This window comes from Cucurbita moschata, unplaced genomic scaffold, assembly GCF_002738365.1.
Source record: "Cucurbita moschata cultivar Rifu unplaced genomic scaffold, Cmos_1.0 Cmo_Scf00003, whole genome shotgun sequence".
NCBI lineage: Eukaryota > Viridiplantae > Streptophyta > Magnoliopsida > Cucurbitales > Cucurbitaceae > Cucurbita > Cucurbita moschata.
In genome coordinates, this window is record NW_019268519.1 from 2,588,761 (window position 1) to 2,604,399 (window position 15,639).

Sequence of the window (15,639 nt, forward strand, 5' to 3'; positions counted from 1 at the left end):
AAAAAAAAAAAAAAAAAAAAAAAAAAAAAAAAAAAAAAAAAAAAAAAAAATATATATATATATATATATATATATATATATATATATATATATATATATATATAATAATAATGTAACAAAAAGTCTTCCATAAATTTCCAATTAAAATATATTTGTAACCAAATTGGAAAAAGAAATAATGTTGATATTTAATAATAGTTATGAAAATATTTGACTTTAAATAACACCCACGCTTGCAGAAATTTCTTGCTTTCGTCTTTGTTGGGGGGGAGAGAGAGAGAGAGAGAGAGAGATTGATCCAACGCCACAGAATAATTCCAATTTTTTTATATATAAAAACAAATTGTCAAAATTCTTTAAAAAATTGCAAACTTAAATTCTACCAATTACACGTGATGTGATATTTAAAAAAAAAGTGTTAAAATTAGTCAAGTATTATTATTTTGAATTACGAACACCATGTTGTTCAGCAATGGATTGAAGATTCTATTATGCAATTAATTTTGACTTCTTCAATGGGACTTTTGGGAGCATTTGAAAGTTATTAACACATAATATAATATATTTAATGTTAACTTAGAAGAAGGAAGAATAGATATTAACTTTGATGTGGTAAAAAAGTGAAGCAAAAATAGGATAATAGATGGAATACCACATCATGGAGAACTTAGAATTCCAAGAAAAAGAACCAACCCAGTAAAATTCATTTGAACATCAAAAGAGACTTCTTTTACAGTCCTATATTTCTGTAAAACAAACACAAAAAACACTGTTGGGGTGTGTCGGATTCATGACCACCCAAGATTCCTACCAAACAAACTGATGCCAAGCCATTGCATCCTTCTCATGAATCGTTCATGTTATCAAAAAGCTATTATATACAAAGAGGGGGAAAAATAAAAAATAAAAAAGAGAGAGATGGAGGAAAAGAAAGCAAAACCTCCCTCTGTTGAATGAAGTAATACCGTTATAGACAACTCCTCTACAAAGATTTCTAGATCATAATACAGCACATTGGAACCCCTTTCCTCTGCAGATTTAGCTTTAAAGCTGGCCGGCAAAAGATTACTCCCGAGATGCTCTCTGCAACTAAGCTTCGATTCATGGAAGTCATTTCTAATTTCAGTTATTTCGGCGTATATAAACTCTGTGTGGTTTCATTTCAGGGACGTACTCGATAAAATAACTCCCTGAAGAATGAATTAATCAAATCAGACTTGGAGAGAAGTAATACCACAGTCTTCAGTCAGAATACGGCATGGAGTCCATGCAGAGGTGCACCAGTTTTCTCTGGTATTGTCCATAATATTCACAGACTGCGATAACATCTTCGTTTTCCGGGTCCAACCCGGGCAACTTAAGGAGTTTTTCCTTCAAAAAACGAGAATCCGACTCATCGTCTGAATGTTCTAAATTGGAGATAAATTCTGCATGTATTTCTCGACAAGCCAGGACGAACATGGCTGCAGTATCAGGTTGCTGCGATTCACGAAGTGCAGCCAGTGCCTCTTGCAGTGCACCAGCTGCAACGTACAATATCAGCGCCCTGTAAAGGAGCCATTTCAGAACTCTATGTCGCAGGAAAACCTCTACATGTAGCAGGGAAGAAAAATGATGCTACCTCCAGATGTTATGTTCGCTATGGAAGACATGATTAGCCCACCTTAGAAGCACTCTGAAGAACATATATACAACCAATCAGAGAAATCGACAAAAATAATAGTATTAGAGTATTAGTCTTGAGATATCCCACTAACAGCAACAACGTTTCCTTAAAACTGAGTTAATTTATTATTTAAGGCATCTCAGGCAACAAAGAAAGGAGCCTTGGGGCAAAGTGATGCAGCAGAGATCATACTAATGAAGCCAACAAAAGAAGTTACAGAAAACAGATGCAACATATATGCAAAAAAAGATAAATATGGAAATCTTCTAAGTTTAGCAACAAAGAAGCTACCTAGCATAATCAGATCCTTTTAAATGTGTCGCAGCTAAAGTTGCAGCATCCGTCCAGCATCCAGCATCTTGAAGCTGTAAGAGCCCCCCAAAAAAAATCATAAAATTAACAATAACATAAAATTAACAATAACATCATGATCGAGCCATAATAGGAATCGAGCCCCCCAAAAAAATCATAAAATTAACAATAACATCATGATCGAATTATCTATTTTAAGAAATAGTGTCCTAGCATTTACTAAGTTCACCAAAAAAAGAAAAAGAAAAATTCACATTAAGAGAGAGATTCGACCACCCCACGCAAGTTGCAGAATTTGACTAAATCGAAAACCTCTTCCCAACTCAAATTTCTAATCCTAAAAAATTGTTCCATACATGAAATGCGTCTGAATTGGAAGAGAACTTGATTATGATAAAATAAAACATGAGAAGACATCATGATATATTAAACCTGAGAACATGCTTCTTGATATTTTCCTACAGCGCAGAGAAGATGAGTTCCAGACAGTGACCGGTCAGTTCTCACCATGTTGGCAGCAACAACCTAACGGCAGAAGGGTATGATCTTGACAAGTTCCAAGTTCTTCAAGCATCCGAATTTAATCTATTCAATTAAGCATACCTTGACAGCCAGTTCTAAAAGCGATTTTGACACAGCTGAAGAAAGTGCAACGGCACGTAGAGCATTTGCATAGAAGTAAGAGCTCTCTGGAGGAGTGGAAAGCAGTAAACTAACAGTGGCTTCTAAGTTTCCAACAGATACAAGCCTAATGATAAAGACAGTTAGAAAGGCGAAGGTAATGCAGATTGAATTCTGTAGAAGGAATAAAATAAAGTGTGAGGACACTGAACAGATCAACTCAATTGCAAAGAGAGTTCCAAAGGCTGAAACCAACAAGTGGCCTCATGCATTACTAAGCGGTTATTCCTGATAGCTCCAATTGACTATAAAACTGATGGCCAAACAATCGTTCAAGCAAGTAGAAGCAGAAAAAGAGAGCTTATTTTGAACTAAAAAACTTATAGCCAAATTATAAAGTATTCTTGGAGGATCAACAGATAAAGAGTAGCAATTTCTCAACAACGTAGCAATTAGTTGTAACATTTAGTTTGTGTTCGTTTTAGTCTGTTAGTTGTGAATTGGTTAGTACTTGATTGTTAAGTAGCATGTTAGCTAGTTCGTGTGCATGTGTTAGTACTTGGATTAGTGGCTTAAATTTTGGAGGCCAATCTCTAGCATTAGCATACTTTTGAATAGGAGAAAGACCCGGGTATTCTTACTTTTAGACTCTTTTGATGCTCGATTGCATCAAACAATCTTAATTATCTAGATTTGAGTGTTATGTAGTAGGATAGTTCTACTAGTAAGGCACACGTGAAATATGCAAACAACCAGAGTTATTGTTCACTACATTAAAAAGTTTCCATTAATAAAAGATGAACATATATGTGTGTGTGTGTGTGCAAACACGTGTGAAGATCATGAGAGTTTTATGTAAAAAGCAGAGGAATCAGCCTAACAGACTCTTCTTGTAGTACAAATTGGTAGAGGTGCCATCAGGAAAAAGTAAAGAGTTAGCAGTTTTATATTCTTTACTTAAACTTTGACGGACGGAATTGTTGACAAGAATATTGATGAGTGTAAGTACGAAAATAGAATTTGAGGCAGCCTTTGTCGAAACAGCTAGATAGTAGATTTTTACCTGATATATTGACGGGTGGAAAATGAAAAAAAGGAAATAGAAGGACCTGATTATAACTTGGAGAGGACTTATGATATCTAATAAGCAGATCAGAACGTCTTGGATGCTAATCTTAAAGCCAAAGGTCGCTTAAGGCAGATTTCAGAGGCAATGGATAAGAAAATGTCTTTCTAAAGCTAATTTATCACGGATACCTGAGTGGAAAAATCTAGAGATCGAGGGAATTAGTTAAGGGGATCCTCCTCTCTGTTTTGTCTGCTGGTTGTTGACCGTTAAAGGCCTAGGCTTAAAGTGATTTTGTCAAGGCTTTTGGATAGGAAATGGAGTTCATGGCAACCATTTGCAAACAATACCATTTTTCCTCGTTCAAAAAGAAAACAAAATTCATTGAATCTTGTTTTGAAAAGAGTACCAGCATGCTTCCTAGAAAAGCCCCCTAGGTGCCTCGCTTCAAAGTGAAACACCCTTAATGAACCTCAATGCCCAAAGCCCACTTTTTAGTTTTTTTTATTTTATTTTAAATTTTTAACTTTTAGGAAGAAACTAAAGGATGTACTTCACAGGTCGAACCCAACAAAAAGATGCTCCACTTGTTAGTAATAGAAAATTAAGGGAGAAAAAAGTCCCTGACACTGTAAAACTCAAAAGGGACATTGAAATGAACAATACTATGGACCTCCTTTAATGGACCCTCAATGCTTCATCATAGCCCTACAATCTTAAGGAAGGATCCACACCAACCCAAAACATTGCAAGGAAGCTACATTACTTCAGTCCCGTTAGCTAAATTTATTTACGTAATTTAAATTTTCAAATATGTTCTTTTAAGAGAAAAATATTTTCCTACGCAACCAAGCTGTTGGCAAAATATTGTGCGCAAGTCAAAAGCAGAGACCGAGTTGTTTACAAACTAATAGCAACACAGTGCATTCACATGATAAATTTTGGAACAGCAGCAGCCAATTGTGAGCAGTCAGGTAGGATAAGTTTTCATATCTATGCAAACACAAAACACTAAAAAGTGTAGATAGACAGAACGGAGTTGAGCCAAACTTACTCATGCACACGGTTTTGATTAACCTCTTCCCCATCCAATTTTTCATGCCAAGGAATGCGTTCATTTGCACTTTCCCACAACTCTTCTTGTTTGAAAGCCATTGCCATAAGTTGGCCTTGACCCTGCAACAACGAAAGCCAAATCATCAGCAATAATGAAATAAGGGAGAATTTCGAAAAAGATCATCTAAAGTTTTTATAAGCTTTCAAATAAAAAGAGTACGAGTGATGGATGATTCTTAATGGAAAAAATTATTTGCTAGTTAAGAATTCTAGCAATGGAACTTGATTTTTTCCCCCTAAAATAAACAATAATTATAAAAAAAATAATCAAATAAGCAAGAGATCTACAAATGCTTTTTTCTTCCCAGTTCTTGGCACTGATTTTCCCTTTGAGGATATCCTATTCAGCATTGAAGCTTCATCAAGATCCACATTAGATGCAGAGGATTTGCCTCTCTGGTGAGATTTATTGGCTAACTTATTCATCAGATGATTGAGAGCACTAGGCAACTGTAGCCAAAAGAGGGCTTCAGATGATTCGCCAAAAATTGCAGCAGCAAAGGCAAACCTCAAAGCAGAGCCTTTATGTACTAACTTTGAATATAATTTTGCCCTCGCATCATCAAGGATGCAACCTTTTGCATTAAAACATTGAGAATTGGTGAGAATAATGAATATCATCATATATTCAGAAAGAAGAGACGAGAGTTTTCAGGGCCATTGGTCATGAGAACAACATATGGGACAGAATACAACCTTCGATACGATAAGGATCAAGAACCTTGAGAAGCATTTCTGGCACCACAGAGTCACCAACAGGTGGTAAATCAATCATGTGACTCCGAAGGTCACCACCAGCTGCAGAAAATCCAGACATGAGTTGAGGTCTCTTACTTAACCAGGAGGGCTTTACACCTAACTGCAAGATCATCCGTAATGCCTGTAGTGAATAAAATTAACATGAGTTCACTCAAAACGTATAAGTTTGGTCCCATATTCCAAAATCTGCATTTAATATGGGTTATTTACTTTTTACACTTCAATCTACATCTCTATTCCCTACAAATGCTTCATTCATTGCAAAAACTAGAACCTGCTCAAAATGCAATGAAAAAGAATTGACTGAAGAAAAAATTGAAGTTTCATTCTTCATATAACATCAAGAGATTGTGAAGATGCATAAGGTGTACGTGATGAGAAGAATAAATGAAAAATAATTACCAACGCATGTGGAGTGGGAAGTAACATAGGAGAACATATAGGCATTGGCCGAAACCTTTCCCTAACTGTCTTGGGTCCATAGCCATGCTTCTTTTCATTACTGCATAAAATAAGGGTTACAAAAGCGCAAACTAGGATAGCGTTTAAACCATATGGCTTTAAAAAAAAAATAGTAAGCAGGGTAGCAGGCTCACAACACCTAAGAGGCCAAATAACTTTTAAGACAGTTTCATATACCAGACACCTAGGGTGTTGTTTAATACTTAAGCCTATGGTTTGTTACTTGTAGATTGAATGAGCTTTTCTCTTTCCACTAATATACCGTGCATCAGAAGAAGAAAAAAAGAGAGAGAGACCCACAGATTGCATATGGATAAGAACCAAAACGGCATGACAAAAAGCTTGATGGCACAATAACAATGTGATTTGAGATTAGTACACTTCTTTTGAAGTGCTCTTTGACCTTGTTGTTTATTATGCTATTTTCTTGGTGTAAATTGTCTACTCTATTTACTTCATACAGTTATGCTTCCCTTTTAATCTCTCATCCATTTTATAAATTTCATACGTCAATGAAATTGTATTTTAAAAGGAAGATATTTCATAGTGCATGGATGCAAGTAACAACAACATTAATCAAATAAATCTTAGATTTCTAAGTTTTTATTTTTAACAGGACAGACAGACAACTTTCAAATAAACAGCCAATTAAAACAGAGGTGAAGGAGACAAGCAATCTTTACATAATTTTATCGAGTAAATAGATCATTGATTTTTAAATAAAATCATACATGAAAATTACCAACAACAAGAAATTAAATAATTCAAATACTAAATTTCAAAGATTCAAAAGGAACTCCAGTACTTACATTATGATCTCAACAAGACGAAAGCTACTATCAGCTCCTGCAATACATAAAACTAGAGGATCTTTTCTATCTATTCGTAGAGGTAACCAATCAAGTTCCAATACAAGGGTCCCTGGAAATTGATGTTGCAAAATGGAATTAGCCAAGGGATCCTGTGAATCCTGCCAGCAAAAAGTATGTATGGCGTTTTAATCAATAACAGAAAATCCCTCCAAATTATCCATTGTATGACACCGTGGAAGAAGGCAAGCATGCAGTTCCACATACCTAATATTCAAGAGAATAAGCACTCTAAAGCTGTTAAATTTGAACTAAATGATTCAAATGGGTTGAATGAGCAGGAAAATGTATAGCAGTTTAAAAACTACAAAATCAAATTGAAATTTAAAGTTAATAAATAAAACTTACAAGATCAAATATAGAAAATGTATTATCATAAAAAAGAACAGCTATACGTCCTCTGCTGTGGTCCCCGGAAACTACAGGGGAAAATTTGATTCGCCTGATTCCTTCTCTGTGTGTGTTAAAAGATGAAGAATGTCCAGTTGTTACATCCCACCAGCGAATGTTACCAGTTTTATCACCCATGACCTGAAAAATGTCCAAGTTAGAGTGATCAAAATTTTATCACCCATGATCTAAAGTAACTGACAAAATTTTATATTATTAAATAATGGGTGAAACATACCACATGTGGCAAGCGGTAGGCCATGGCTGTAATTAATCCATCAGATGAAACAAATGAAGATGAGGGCCATTTGGGTCTACAGGCATGTAAGGTGAAATCTTTATGAGAGTTTTTATCATTTGGATGGTAACCACTTCCATTCAATAAGACAGACCCCACAGTTCATGATACACAAACGACAATGAGTTTTTTCAGAGAAAACTCCATATCAGTGATTAACATTTGACTATAGGGAAAATTCAATAAATGGTCTTAGGTAGGGAACATAACATTTCGTTTGAAGACATGAAATTACAAAAGGAGAACCTATCCAATGGATTATAAAAACCACTTGCAATTGGTCATAAGATTCGGAAAGCTATAATTACAAGAAAGGGATCTCAGTTTCCATACAAGCCCTTGACTTCAAAAACAACCATTTCTAATGAAGATGCAGATTTGGAAGTTTAGGTGACAACAATGTACGTTAGTCTCTAAGTTACTGTTAAAAACCAACCGACAAAGCAGGACACTTAAATTTAATTAGTATGAGCTTAATTCATCTGAAATCGTATGAGCGAATAAAGTGCAACATTGCTGTATTAGGAAATGAAATCCTAGTATGACACCTTATATCTCTATGGAAGTGTACAGTTATTTTGTATTATCATCTTACTACATCAGCTCGCTTTTTATCTTAATAGAATTTGAATGAAAGTCAAATAGACCCATAGATTATTAAATCAATTAGAGTATGGTTTAAACGATGTTTTCTTATTATTATTTTTTTTCAATTAGACTACGGTTTAAATAATATTTTCTTATTCCTTTTTCAGAAAAAAAAATCTCATTCTATTCCTATAGTGAAAGTTGGATGACTCTCGCAGAAGCAAAAAAACCCTATAAGCGTAAGGATTTCATTTATCAAACTCCTTCATGCTCATCTCCTAAAAATAAATTCTCATAAATCTTTATAAATTCTCACACAATATATATTTACTGTTTGGATTTGAAACTTGCCACGTATTCTATATATATGAAATCTAAGTATTTTTCATGACCTAGATTTCTATTATACTCCATGATATTTGGAAGGAATTGTACCTGAAGTCCCGAATTCTTCGCCCATGAACTTCAAACACTCCAAGCGCACCATTTACCAGTGCAAAAGAAAAACTTTCAGACGTTTCATCTTGATTACCCTCTGAGTTTGGTGTCTCTGATACAAAAAATGGTTTCACATGTAGCAAGCATAAGCCCAAGTCTAACACGATTAAAGTAAGTTAAGCCATCCAAGAGACTAAATATATGTATTAGTCGTGGAAGAACCAATTCATTCTTTTGATGATGAAGCAGTGAGAAGTTGCAAGATAACGAGCTTACTAGAATCAGATAATGATGCCTTGGTGGGTGAAGATACAGTATCCGCTGTCATTGTTGTACGCTCTGCAACAGATCGTGGAACTGTTGGAAGCGTCCATTCCAAAACTGTAAATGGAAGAGCTAACGATCTAAGCTACATGGAGATAGAAAATATCATGAGTAGGTGTATCATGCATTTAAAGATATTAGCAAAATGATTATTATATTTCAGCAGGTTAATAAAATTTTCCAACCAGCCCATTCCTTCTACACAAAGTAACCAGAATAATTTTCAAGATTTGTGTAACACAATATAGACATGGACAAAACATTACCTCTTCTTGCAATTATTTCTTTTCAAAAGGGCAGCAGTGAGAAGTTTCAAAATGTGATCAAGATAATTCACGCAAAATCAACAGCAAGCACAAAAAGAACACTATAGACTGAAGACCAGAAATTCCTTCTACTGCTAGGGTGGATGTCTGAAAAATGACGCTGGTCATTGAGAAACACTAAAATAGGAGTCCTGGTACAAGAAATGAAGGCTTTGAAATTACTGGAAATTGTATTTTTTTTTTTTTTTTTAAGAACCACAACCGATGCCAATGATTGAATAAGAAGAATTTATTCAAATAAAATTAGTTAAAAATCAGGGAAGATAAGGATCATTTGCTTCTGCCTTCCCATTTTGCTGCCAATGGTTGGTTCTCCATCATGAATATCTTTGGGGTGAGTGAGTGGTTGTTTTCCAAGTTCCATGGATAGATGTCTCCTAGAAGTTTATTCAGGGTGGAAAAATGCCCAAAAAGGATCAACATTTTGTGTTCTGGCGCAGTAAGGGAGCATGTTTGGCAGGAAAGAAATCAGAGGATCTTTAAGGACAAGTCTTCTTTTTTCTTTTTTTTATTTTATAAAAGTGTACAGTTTACTGCTTCTAGTTGGGGGTATAGTCAAAGGGAAAAAAAAGCTTATAAAAAACTATCCAATTGCTTGAATAAATAAATAAATAAAAAAGGGAAGATAAGTCATCTCTCCACACTAATGCCAAACAAGATTACAAAAAACTATCCAATTGCTTGAATCAAAACATTAGGATAATTAGACAGTTAAGAAACTGAATAAAAAGTCTAATTCTTCCTTCAACACCAAAATGTGAGAATATTATTAATAATAAAAGTTATGAAGCATAAATGAAAATGGATAGTGTTTGTGAAAGTAAATTTACCATGATAGGAGTCTTTGTCATTGCCCAAACTTCAACCGGAGCATCTCGAAACAGGATTAGAAGATACCTAGAATTAATTAGCATAAAAAGGAAAGAAGATTTATAACTGGAATAAAGCTGCAAGTAGCGTTGCTTAAATTTCATGCAACAACATGAGGGTGTATGGGGAGAGTTTGATTCACCTATGTCCTTACTCTTACGTAACCCTATCTAAAAATAGATTCATTAAAATTATCTATGACGGACAGAAGCAAATGTATCTTGCCCCAGAATTCAGAAACAAATAGTAGTGTAAGAAAAAGACATTATATTTTTAAAAAAATTCAAAAATATGTTCCTTTATACATATATTAACCATAAATGACTTTTCATTGATATATGGAAAGGAAGGAGTTCAAGGATACAAGTTCCCAATGGGAACGAAAAAAGATAAGACAAGAAGAAATAAACCTAAACAAACAAGACGATAAAACAATGAAAAATGACTAGCAAAGCAAACAAAAATACAGCCAAAAATCAGCAATACAGAGCTCCCACTCCGGCTCAAAATGCAGAAACTTCTTCTAGATGAAAGCTTCATGTCCCACGTTGGTTAGGGAGGGGAACAAAACATTTTTTATAAGAGTGTGGAAACCTCTCCCTAATAGACGCACTTTAAAACCGTGAGGCTGGTCGCAATACATAACTGGCCGAAGTGGACAATATCTACTAGCGGTGGACTTGAACCGTTTACAAATGGATCAAAGCCAGACAATAGGGGGTGTGCCAGCGAGGACGTTGAACCCCCAGTGGGGGTGGATTGTGAGATCCCACATTGGCTAGAGAGGGGAACGAAGAATTCCTTATAAGGGTGTGGAAAACTCTCCCTAGTAGACGCATTTTAAAACCGTGCAGCTAACGACGATACGTAAACGGGTCAAAGTAGACAATATCTACTAGCAGTAGGCTTGGCAGTCACAAATGGTATCAAAGCTAGGCACACAGTAAGGACGCTGAAACCCCAGGAGGGGTAGATTGTGAGATCTCACATCGATGGGAGGGGAACGAAGAATTCCTTATAAGGGTGTGGAAATCTATCCATGGTAGGTGTGCTTTATTGTAAGATTTCACATTGGTTAGAGAGGGGAACGAAGCACTCCTTATAAGGGTGTGGAAACCTCTCCCTAATAGACACGTTTTAAAAACCGCGAGACTAATGGCGATACGTAACAGGCCAAAACGGACAATGTCTACTAGCAGTGGATTGGGTTGTTATACACATAATTATTGTTGCTTAGAGCCAAGTCCACATGAGATATTGATCTTATCATGCACTTTCGAGTGCTTTAAACCATGAACCCCTACCATCAAATCATCTTTGTTTGTGGAAGTGAACCCTTTGTCTTCCATTACCAAATTAATTCTCTTATACACTGAATTTGAAAAGACTTCAATGGATAAAATACCATGATTAAAGTTTATTGTGGTAGAACGGTCTAATGCAACAATATTTCCAAAATGGAGGAAAATTTTTCTAATATTACCGTCCTTAATTTCAATTTCTACTAGAATGAATCCACAAATATTTTCCTCTACTTTTATTACAACTGCTAAACAATCAACGAGATTAATTGTTTGGGAGGAAATGCTTACCAGACCACCGAAGTGCTGCCCTATTACTTCAAAGAAAGAACGTTTCCAATATGGCAATGGTAAATTCTTTAAAGAGATCCATCCTCCATAGCTCCTTATAAACTACAGGTGGGAGTGTTTCATGTTGGACCAATGCTCAATTTTCAAATGAAGAATACCAATAAGTCTCCACATCAAAACATTACAGAAAACCCATTATCAATCTTTACCGAAGTCTCATCATCCATGAATGGATTTAATAAAATTTTGGACTGAAAATAATCTTCTAAAGTGATTCGCACCTCTTTTCAAGATTTGTGAACAAGCGTCCTAGAAACCACCAAGAGGGAATTGAGATTCAAATCTACTACTTCCTTCTCTTTCGTTATCCAAAAGGAATAAGCCTCAGCGTCAATGCTTTTAAAAAGCCCAGACTTTGAAAGTGGCATGGATTTTATCTAATCACGTCTATATAAGTACTAGAGGATTGCTTTCTTTTCACCTATTCTTCTTGTGGTGTTGCAGCTTTCTTAGACTAATGAGAAGAGTCGGACACTAAAACTTCATCTCCTAGAGTTTAAAGATAAAATCTCTAATCATTTCCCGAAATACAAGTCATCCTTTCTTGTCAAAACCAACAGGAACTCGGAAAAGCATTCTTCCCCTTGAGGAATGCCAAATAGTATAGTCATAATGCCAGCCAATGATGAACAAAATCTAGACAGTTGAATGGTTCCGAAATCCTCTCTAAATTTTTTACGAAAAAAACGAGTAACTGGAATTTGCAAGAGCTCAACCATAGAGCATTCGGACCAGCATAAGAAGCAGGCTCAAAAGGATAGTCTTCTGATTGTTCACATTTTCCATGAAAAACTCATTATTTTCACACACAATGCGGAAATCAATATTACATATGCAACAACTCAACACTTCAATTGAACCAAAAAATGCAAATCAATCAACTTTGAATGATGAAATCTTGATAGGAAAAACCTACAAGAATAACACAAACTAGGAGAACTGAAGGGTGGGAGGCTGAATGAAGAAAATGCAGACAACAGTAAGAGGGCAGGTAGTGGTTGCAGTCAACGGCAAGGTGGTGTGGGGCGGGGAAGGAAGAGAGGTTGGGCAGTGAGAGAAAGAGAAGAAAAATAGAAAGGAAAGAGAAGAAAAGAGGGTAAATAGACAAAGGCGGAGAGGTTGAAGGAACCGTGAGGAATGGGTGAGAAACAACAGATGGGAAAGACATTGAAGGCCTCGGTGAGAAACAACAGATGGGAAAGACATTGAAGGCCTAGCCTAGGTCAAGGCAGACAGGGATGAAGTTGGAGATTAGAGAGGAAGGTTTGATGGTCGGAACTGAGGTTTGAGAGGGGAGGGGAGGGGAGGGGAGGGGAGGGGAGAGGTTAATTGGAGAACTCTTTTAGCCCGCCTTAAGAAAAATCATTATATTAAACATAACAGGCAAAATGGGAGATCAAGGTCAACCTTCCAGATGAAGAAGCCCTTAAAGCTCTGATGGGAGCACGCTCTGGCTTTTGCAAAACACGGAAGGTTCTATTAAAGCCACTTCTAAGACAGGTCACAACAAGACGATTAATGAAACCTCCAGTTTTTTCATTCACCTGAGTTCACAAGAGTAGTGCATGTTACTTTTGAATTGTATAATAAAATAAAAAATGTAAACAGGCATAGGATAATAAAAAGGTTGCATTTTTTTGGGGGGCAAAAATCAGTTTATACCTTCAAAGTTTTGAGGTTGTATCAATTAAAATTCTAAACTAATAATTGTATCAATGAAAGCCGTGAACTTTCATAAGTGTATCAATTTACACTCGGTTAGATTTCGTCTGAAAAACGTTAATTTAAACATATGGGGACTTATAATTCTAGCAATAATACTTCTAAACTTTTATAAGTGAATCAATTGTAAACTTCTAGTTGTAGCAATGGAACTCCTTTCATAAGTGAATCAATTGTATGAAAGTTTATAGGTTTCATTGATATATTACAACACTCCACAAGTGTAAAAACATACGTTTGTCATGCCAAACAGAGGTGTAAATTGACACACTTTTGAAAATTTAGGATTTTAATTTATACAACCCTAAACTGGGTATAAATTGATTTTTGCGTCTTCTTTAATGAGAATCCAGTGCACTTGGGTACAAAGATGGGATATAACGCAAACATACAAGCAGAAAAACACTAAACGTAATGAATTGTATCATAAGTCTGAAAAGAAATAGATCAAAACTCAAAATATTAACAACATGCTAAAGTATATACCTGACTGTAAGAAAACGACACCAATCTGGAATTCCCTAGCCACCGTAAACCTCTAACAGTGCTATTATGTACCGAAAACGAAGATGCAACAGAATTGGCAGAAACATCAATGACATCAATTGTTCCACTTTGAGTCCCTAAAGCAACCAATGGTACGGCAACAGCAGGATGGTTTCCTCCACCTTAAATAAGAAACCAGGCTAATTAATTTGTTCAAACTAAAAACAGCCAGCTCATTCAATTGAATTGGAACCACCTTTTAAATCTCATAAAAATGGTATTATATCTCTGCATAAATACATGGGTAACATGTATTTGCATTTACACGAGCTTAGTCATGAAACTTACGAGCTAATGTAGCTATTAAGGATGGAGATGGCACTGCCAACATCGTTATTGCAGAAGAAAGAAGCTGAAGCTGACCAACTAAGTTGATCTGCATCAATGATTTAACAGTAAGCAGGTGCATATTTCCTGATTCAATTAAAAAATAAGCAACAGCAAAACTAATTACGCAGATTAAAAAACATTAAACAAAACACATGCTACATTTGCAGTCCAATTTGGTGCCAAAAGCTAGACAGATTTAACTTCTAGCCTAATTCAGCACAACAAAATATCTGATATGCCACATGAGACACCTGAAAAGGCTAATTTGATCCAATTAAAACACAATCTGCATCCATGTCAACAAGTTTCCTGCAAGCAACGCTCTTATTCTTGTATTAAATACAATATTTTGCATCTCCTAGACCCTTAAAAATTGCAAAAGGACAGGAGGAAGTCATCTAAGAAGGGGTTAGTCCTTTAACAGAGAAACTGAGGTGGTCAATTTTTTAAAGATGTTTTACACAGAAAGCACATGCTATTTCTTACCAGAAAGGGGGAAAAGCATAAGGATGAGGAAACCATTGGAGGCTTCTAGTGGAAGGTAATAACTAGAAAAGACAATTCTCGGTCGGAGAGACCTATATGATTAGAAAGAAATTTCCTAACTGGTGAAAATCTTGGGGTTTCCTGAAAGACACTTTTTTTAGTTTGGACGATTTCTCCCTGGAATTCTTCAAAACGTGTTGGAACACATCATCATTTTTTTTTTTTTAATTAAGGGGCAGAATTCGTCTTTAAAAGACATTATCATCTATCTAATCTGGAAGGAAGTTAAGGCTTCTAAGGTCATATAAGGCAATTGGCAAGTGTTGGATGGTTGATCAAAAAGGTTTATTCCTAGCACTCTTTCTATGTTCCTGCTTGCACAGATAGATCACTCCACTCCTATCACTAATGAGATTGTGGATGAGTTTCGAGCTTTTAGAACTAAGGTTTGGAACCTTAAAGTCGACTGAAAATATGAGTTATATGTAGTTAAATGGGATACCACTCTTGTGGTTAGGGATAAAAAAAGGTTCCAGGAATACTTTAGGAATGGATTTATCAGTATCTCTCCAACATTAGATTTTTCGTATTCACTAAGGCAAACCAAGAGGGTTTTAGGAAATAAGAATTTTTTTCCTCCTTTCTCTTCGTTTTATTTTTGGAATTTTTAAGTAATCCACTAGGCTCCTTTGGGTTGATGTTTATTACTCCACATAATCTTCTGTGGTGTTGATGTAACTCTTATTTCCTATTTTTGAAAAGATTTTTTCTTTTCTTTTTTTTTTTTTTTTTTTTGCT

At 35.5% G+C, this 15,639-nt stretch overlaps 1 protein-coding gene across 1 annotated transcript in view; it reads right to left on the reverse strand.

Moving 5' to 3' along the window:
- Positions 1–673: 673 nt before the first annotated feature.
- Positions 674–15,639, reverse strand: part of LOC111437747 (WD repeat-containing protein 11-like) — an 18,666-nt gene continuing 3,700 nt past the window's right edge. The window contains exons 3-20 of the mRNA XM_023075807.1: positions 14,314–14,401; positions 13,966–14,147; positions 13,165–13,301; positions 10,066–10,132; positions 8,862–8,994; positions 8,583–8,697; positions 7,500–7,575; positions 7,220–7,402; positions 6,812–6,972; positions 5,943–6,042; positions 5,478–5,661; positions 5,070–5,356; positions 4,720–4,841; positions 2,582–2,726; positions 2,411–2,503; positions 1,958–2,031; positions 1,622–1,675; positions 674–1,546 (exon numbers count right to left, since the gene is read on the reverse strand). Coding sequence (XP_022931575.1) covers positions 1,243–1,546; positions 1,622–1,675; positions 1,958–2,031; positions 2,411–2,503; positions 2,582–2,726; positions 4,720–4,841; positions 5,070–5,356; positions 5,478–5,661; positions 5,943–6,042; positions 6,812–6,972; positions 7,220–7,402; positions 7,500–7,575; positions 8,583–8,697; positions 8,862–8,994; positions 10,066–10,132; positions 13,165–13,301; positions 13,966–14,147; positions 14,314–14,401 — 2,505 coding nt within the window. The 3' untranslated portion in view covers positions 674–1,242. The remainder of the gene's footprint in view (positions 1,547–1,621; positions 1,676–1,957; positions 2,032–2,410; positions 2,504–2,581; positions 2,727–4,719; positions 4,842–5,069; positions 5,357–5,477; positions 5,662–5,942; positions 6,043–6,811; positions 6,973–7,219; positions 7,403–7,499; positions 7,576–8,582; positions 8,698–8,861; positions 8,995–10,065; positions 10,133–13,164; positions 13,302–13,965; positions 14,148–14,313; positions 14,402–15,639) is intronic.